This window comes from Manihot esculenta, chromosome 5 (genome assembly GCF_001659605.2).
Source record: "Manihot esculenta cultivar AM560-2 chromosome 5, M.esculenta_v8, whole genome shotgun sequence".
NCBI lineage: Eukaryota > Viridiplantae > Streptophyta > Magnoliopsida > Malpighiales > Euphorbiaceae > Manihot > Manihot esculenta.
In genome coordinates, this window is record NC_035165.2 from 29,782,904 (window position 1) to 29,790,182 (window position 7,279).

The following is a 7,279-nucleotide window of genomic DNA, read 5'->3' on the forward strand; positions in this document are numbered from 1 at the left end:
TTTTTTAATATTTAAAAAATAAAAAAAATATTTTAATTATCATCAAATTTTTTATAAATATATTGATATAATAAATAATTTTAAAATTATAAAAATAAATGTTATTATATAAAAATAATATTTTATTATTAAAAAACAATATTTTATTAGATAATGGTTTATTTGACTATAAAAATTTAATTAATTTAAAATTTAAAATTAAATTTATTTAATTATTAAATAAAAATATTGAGAATTAATTAAATTTATATCCAAAACTTTTTAATAAACCTCTTTAAAACTTATTCATTTAAAAATTAAAAAATTAATTAATTAATTTCACTAAAACCCACAAAATAAGTAATATTTTTCTAAAATTATTTCATTGTTTCCTTACAAAAATTTTAAAAGGCATGAAAAATGCAGTAGCTGAATAAGACAAAATAAATAAAACTAAAATACGGCTATTTATTGGAGCTGAGTTGAGATTTTCTCGAATCAAGCTTAGTTGAATATAATGCTCCAAAGGCTGCTTCTCCGTTGTCCAAATTGGATTTCGCCACCGTTACCGACCTCTCACCAACTTCTACCTCCGTCTTCAAAAACACCACTCTTTTCTTGGATCCCTCCAGCTCCAGCTCCACCTGCGGGACAACCCTCCTCCAGTCGCTCGCACAATTCCCGACCGGCCCTCCGCTCTCTCAGTTGTACCTCCGCTGGTGGTGGTGGTAAGTTCCTTCTTGCTCATCCACATCCGATCCGAAATTTTCATAATTACTAATTTAGGCAGTGGGTATTTTCGGAAAAAAGAAAAATATAACTTAATTCTCGATATTGTAAAAACATTTATTAATTAATTTTTTAATTTTAAAAAATATATTAAAATATTTAATATTTTAAAATATTTAATTAATTACTCTATTAATTTTAATTATTAAATATTTTATTATTTAATGTTATAATTTTAAAAATTTTATTAATTAATTATTAAAATTTTTAAAAAAATTATATGATATTTTATTTTTTAAAAAATTTAACAATTAAAATTAATAAAAAAAGTAATTAATAAATTGTTTAAAATATTAATAATATTTTAATTATTTTTTAAAATAAAAATACTTATTAATAAATTTTTTATAATATAGAATGAAATTGTAAATTTTTTTAACCTCATTGGCGGAGCCTTTGCTTTTGTCGGTCTACGCGTCAAGAGAATATTTGCCCTTCTCTTCTCCCTCCCTGTTTGTGACAAATCTCACTTGGTGTTTAGCAGGAACCGAGTCGCAGCCGCTACAACAACATCAGGGAATGGCCGCTCAAGACGAGAAAGATCCTCGCTTGGCGAGGATTTCTTCTTCAATCAGGGTCATCCCTGATTTCCCCAAGAAAGGTTTTCTTCTTTCTTTAGTTGGATTTGAGGCTTCACTTGGTTTTGTTGATTTAGCACTCAGCAGAGGCTTTTTTTTGGATGGTAGGGATTTTGTTTCAGGATATAACGACGTTGCTTCTCGATACTAAGGCGTTTAAGGACACGATAGATTTGTTTGTTGATAGATACAAAGGGAAAAAAATTTCTGTTGTAGCAGGTTATTTTATCATTTGCTTTTATTTTTTAAGCTTTCAATTTGTAGTTTGATTTCTGCGCTATATTACACAATTTTAATTCTTGCTTGGAAGAGATTGAGATTTTGTCTATTTGTTGTTCATTCAAAGGTCTAGCTGATTTCAGTGTTCCTTTGTTATTACAAACTCTGACATGTTATCGAAGTGCCAAATTTATTAGGAGTTAAGTAAATATTCTAAAACTCGACATTGCTTTTGGTTGGTTGTCTGTGTGAGTGATGAAACCTTCATAGGCCTTCTGCAGTTCACAATCACTTTTGGTTTTCGTTTATTACCGTTTTTCTATCAAACCAAACTTGTTTTGTAGTTTGGTTGTTGGATGGAAATGCAGATGCCTTTGTTTCTTATCTTTTGGTCTAAGTGGAGTTGCATATGAGTGGTGACGGCAAAAGCGGGTACGGGCAGTAAGCTTGATTAAATGAATTTTTCAATAAGCAAAGAGAATAAGAGCTATACAAACTTGACTGTAGTGCATAGTTGTCACTAAATGTCATTCTACAAACGCAAGTACTTTGTCAAGATTCTAACATATATTGAAACGTAAAGAGCAGATGTGATTTATATTACTAATGCACTGAAAGCAAGTAAACCCAATAATAAAAATGGCCGCTTTGAAGAGAAGTGCAATTAGCAAAAGTAGTCAAAATTCTTTTTGCTGGATGAAATAGAAAAAAGAACTTAGAGAAATGAAAATTGTTTAGTTTATTTTCTCTATTAGAGTAGTAGTGGCATTTTTTTCACTTTTCGTAAAGTAGTTGTATTACTTGTATTGTTCTGACATTCTTGACATGTTTAGGTATTGAAGCCAGAGGTTTTATATTTGGCCCTCCCATTGCATTGGCTATTGGCGCAAAGTTTGTCCCCATGAGGAAACCTAAGAAGTTGCCTGGTATGGCTTTTGCATATGATTTTTCTTATTTCATATTAATCTATTCTTTCCTGGAGTTTTTGGATGATAGATAATCTTGGATTGGTTACTCCAGGAACTTGAGAATGTACTCTAGTGGCAATGTTTCAATTTCGCATTTATTATTTTTAGGGTTATGCTTTTAATACTTGAATTTTAATTGTTGTATCAGGGGAGGTTATTTCAGAGGAGTACTCATTGGAATATGGAAAAGATGCAATGGAGATGCATGTAGGTGCTGTACAAGCAGGAGAACGGGCATTGGTTATAGATGATCTCATTGCAACTGGAGGGACGTTATGTGCAGCAATCCGCCTACTTGGTAGAGTTTTAGAGCTTAAATTCTAGTGTAATTTATCAGTGTTGCCTGCTTTATTCTTAAATATATCTACCTTTATATATTTATGTAATTTTGGTTTACGACTCTAGATAAGTGGAATGGGCTTGTGCAGTTACTGTTGTCTTCCTTTCCAAATGAAAAGGGGTTCTTGTCGCTTTCAGGAGGAGAGGGAATGTATTATTTGAATTGGCATCTGGCAATCAAAATCTTATTTGGGAAGCCCATCTAAGCAGAAGTTAGGGTTATCAATGTTGCAGGACAGTTGTACTTGCAAGAGTTAGGTTTTCGTAGACATGGAATGACTATCCTTTATGCATTGATGTTTTGATGCGTAGGTTATTGCCATTTGTTTTGTTTTAATGATGTGTGTCACTTGCCTTTGGCTTCCTACACCTAAATGTTGGTTGAGAGCATGCTTAGTTGTTTGCAGTCTTGTTGATGGTTGTTAAATTATCACCTCCTTGTTATTCTTCTTTGTGAAGTCAGTTTATGCATCTTCATACCGTCAACTATTTTTTTTGTTTTCTATTGCAGAGCGTGTCGGTGTACATGTTGTTGAATGTGCTTGTGTCATTGAATTGCCCGAGCTGAAGGTATGTCCTTAATTCTCATGATATGTACATCCTGCGTGGCTGGTAACTATTGATACAACTAATCAATATTAATCTTGCACGATTGGAGAGCCTTAACTCTTCGAAAAAGTTTTTGGCTTTCTTTTTCTTTTTTCAAGAGAATGTTGCTTTCTTCTCTTGATTTTTTCATTTTTCTGCCAAAAATTATCTGCTGTCTTCTACCATCATTGTTTTCCGTCTAATAATTTCTCAAAGTTAGATCTAGTCATGGACTCGCTTACCATTCATAACTTGTTAATTAGTTTATGTACTATATGTGCTCTTCTTGTTCATTTCAGGGTCGGGAACGGTTAGGAGACAAACCATTGTTTGTTCTTGTAAACGGTTAGAAGACAAACCAATTTCTACGAGTGTTAAAAATTTGGATGAGGTGAACGGAACTCGGTAATAAAAGGATTGGACAACAGTATGCGGAACTTTTGATGCTTCTTTTCCTTTTTCTTTTGAACTTATGGCTTGGTTGCATTAAACTGTAATTTTAAGCTGATGGCGAATGTCCAATGGACTAAACAGTAGTGGAATCATCACCCTTCAGTTCTGGTTCTGGGGAAATGAATAGATTGGATAAATCAAATGCCATTTGCATCCCATCCAGTTTGGTATATGGAGCATGAACATGAAAAATGAGACACCATTGTTATCCCTTCATAGACACCAGCCCTCTGTTGCCTATTTGCCTGTGTGAACATTTGTTTGATGCCTTTTTAATATTTATTGTGCTTGAAGCTTGATTCCTAGCCTTCTTTCGGGTACAACTATTGGTCTCCCTCTTTAGCTCACCATAAAATTTAAGCATGCTGTGAAAAAATTGACTTTCTTCATTTCTCTTGCTATAACATAAAAGAATTGCTTAGGCTGGTGGCAATGCCAAGGCCCTAGGAGAGCTAGAGATCCCAAGTAGACATGGCCATGGGCCTGGTTCTGTTTTGGAATCGGATTGACCTTGCTCGTTAAAGTTAGGACCGGAACTAGACTAGTCAATAGTTTAGGAGCTAGGCTAGTCCAGAGGTTGGTAGGCCACAGTCCTTACTCTCCCTTAATGTTGAGCCAGACTAGAATTAGTGACCCGATCATCTAGAGCTGAATTTCTTTTTTTATTTTAAAGAAATTTTGAAGTTTTATTTTAATAGTTTAATTACTTCAATCTGAATCAAATGGAAATCAAATTGAACTGTGGGGAATTAGTCTCATTGATCATAGTTCAGGTTGGGTTCGCACGGGAGCCCTTGGCCAAAAACAGTGGGGGGTGTCTATCGTTTGGTTATAACCAAATTAATCAAATTTCAATAGGGGAAGTATACCAGTTTGATTTTGTTACAAGTCAGTGATTTTTAAAATTATTTGGTTTTCTGTTATTAATTCGGTTAATTTTGCTTTGGTAAACTAAAATAACCGACTGATCGAATATTTGATTTGATTTGATTAGGTTCGATTTTAGCCAAATTCATAATTTGATTAAAATTTTAGTTAAAATTAATTGAATGCTGACCCCTGTGACTAAAGTTGCAAGTTGGTGATGATCAGCCTAAAATTAGTGAACCAATCCGGCTTGATTCAACCTGATAAAAAATTTACTTCACTATATCCCTCTGTTTGATATTATTTTTTAAATGAATTCTTGTAAAATGTATAATTTTATTTTCTTTAAATCATATATTAAAAAAAATTTCCATTCCAAACTATAAAATTTAATAGAAAATAATTGAATTTTTATAAAAAAATTTATTTTATATTTTGTGACTGTTAATAAAATATTTAATTTTTGTATATGTCTTTCTAATAAAATACTCTATTCAAATTTAAATTAATTTTTATAAAATTATATAAAATGGTAACTTTTTCAAAATAAAATTTTTTTAAATTAAAAATTAAAAATTTATTTTTTAAATGACTTAATTTTTCAAGTTAAAAAAATTGAATTAATAAAATTCTTAAAACATAAAAATATTTTTTTTAAAGAGGAAGTCATTGTTTTAAATAATTTAATTTTTTAATTCGTAAAATAATTTTCATTAGATAATTTTTAATGATCCAAATGTTTTTTTTTTTCTATGATCACTCAATCTTGAAATATATTTTATTTTTATTACTCAATTTTAACTTGTTTAAATAAAATTATTCAACTTTAATTTTATTTTAGAAGAACTCAATCCCATATGCTATAGGATGTTTTTATGTTATCAACCCATCCTCTCTCCCTTAATTGCTCACATAATTTATATTTAATTAATATATAATTATTTATTAATATAATTATTATATTTTAAATAAAATTTGTATTATTAAATTTTAAATATATATACTATTTAATATGATTATTTGAATTTGAATTTAGAATTAAAAGAAAAAGAATTCTTGTTATACAAAGCAAGAGTTTAAAAGATTTATTCTTAACTATAAGTAAGGTTTAATTATTAATTTGTTTATTAAGATTTTTTAAAACTATACGATTGATTAATAAAAATAATTAAGTAGATAATAGTAAATATAAAAAATATAACATAAAATTTAAATAATTTTAAAAATAAATTATTAAATATTTAACAAAAATAAAATTAATGAGGATTTTCGTTGCTAATTGTTGAATTTTGTAAATAATACAAAATCTTTTAAAAGTAATTATTTAGTTGTAGAAGTAATTTGATGTAGATAAAAAAATCTTTATTCAATACTGATTAAATATTATTTAAAAAAAATAAAATTATATCAATAATTTAAATAAAGAAAAAATTATTTTTAATATTAATTATTAAGTATTATTATTGAACTCTTTTTATTACATATTATGTTCATATTTTATGTTTGAGATATATAAATTTTTGATTTATAGAAAATCTTTATTAACTAAGAAAAATAAACTAAAACCTTAAACTTAGTTTTTATTTAAGTTAAATTTGAATTACTTAATGTAATAAAGTTTAAAATAATAATAATAATAATAATAATAAAATAAAGATAAAAATATAAAATAATAACTAAATTATTAATAAATTTATAAAATTAAGATTTTTTTAAAGATAAAATAATTAATTTATTATTTCTTTAAACATAAAAAATGACAGTAATTAAAAAAAGAAATAGAGAAATGAAAAAAATATTTAAAATAATGATTTTTTTATTTTACAAATCTAAACTTGTTATAACATATTTACAAAATCAATGACTTCAAATAAAAATTACTCAATAATCTAAATGTTTTCCATTTTCCATAAAACAAACCTAAATATACGTTTTTATATTTATTATATTATTTTTATTATAAAATTATATTATAAAAAATACTCTAATATTTACATTTTTATTACAAAGATCATAACATATATTTTATACAAACTATAATATTATAATATTATATATTTCTAATTTTAATACATAATTAATTTCTAATTTATTATTTATATATATATATATATATATAAACTAATTTATAACAATGAAATTCAGAAAAATATAAATTAAAATTTTTATATTAAAAATTTTAAATAATAGTAAAATCCATTAAATTAAAAGATTAAAAAAAATTTCTTAAATTAAGTATTTTTTATAATATCACTTTCAATATAAAATTATATTATAAAAAATACTTCAATATTTATATTTTATTATAAACCTCATAACATATATTTTGTAAAAAATTATAATAGTATAATATTATATATATAAAAAATTAAATGTATAATTAACTCAATTAATTTTTAATTTATTATTTATACATATATAAATCAATTTCTAACAATAAAATTCAAAAAAATATAAAATAAAATAGGAAAAAAATATTTCAAATATAATATAAAATTA

General features: G+C 26.5%; 1 protein-coding gene across 2 annotated transcripts; it reads left to right on the forward strand.

Annotated features, from left to right (window-relative positions):
• The first annotated feature begins 466 nt into the window (after nt 1-466).
• Nucleotides 467-4,071, forward strand: LOC110615774 (adenine phosphoribosyltransferase 1). 2 transcript variants are annotated; one of them, XM_021757868.2, is made up of 7 exons: nt 467-707; nt 1,250-1,369; nt 1,455-1,565; nt 2,399-2,491; nt 2,682-2,831; nt 3,384-3,442; nt 3,760-4,071. In XM_021757868.2, exons 1-7 carry the CDS (start codon nt 497-499, stop codon nt 3,808-3,810), a joined length of 795 nt encoding a protein of 264 aa, XP_021613560.1. In that variant the 5' UTR covers nt 467-496; the 3' UTR covers nt 3,811-4,071. The 2 variants fall into 2 exon arrangements, with proteins under 2 accessions (XP_021613560.1, XP_021613561.1); XM_021757869.2 differs by having other exon boundaries at nt 1,253-1,369.
• Nucleotides 4,072-7,279: the final 3,208 nt, after the last annotated feature.

What these genes read in the sequence shown, in the direction of transcription:
- LOC110615774 (XM_021757868.2), top strand. Translation starts at nt 497, where the DNA reads ATGCTCCAAAGGCTGCTTCTCCGTTGTCCAAATTGGATTTCGCCACCG. An exon ending in TACCTCCGCTGGTGGTGGTG is followed by an intron (nt 708 to 1,249) that starts GTAAGTTCCTTC and finishes CTTGGTGTTTAG; the next exon opens with CAGGAACCGAGTCGCAGCCG. An exon ending in AAAAATTTCTGTTGTAGCAG is followed by an intron (nt 1,566 to 2,398) that starts GTTATTTTATCA and finishes TGACATGTTTAG; the next exon opens with GTATTGAAGCCAGAGGTTTT.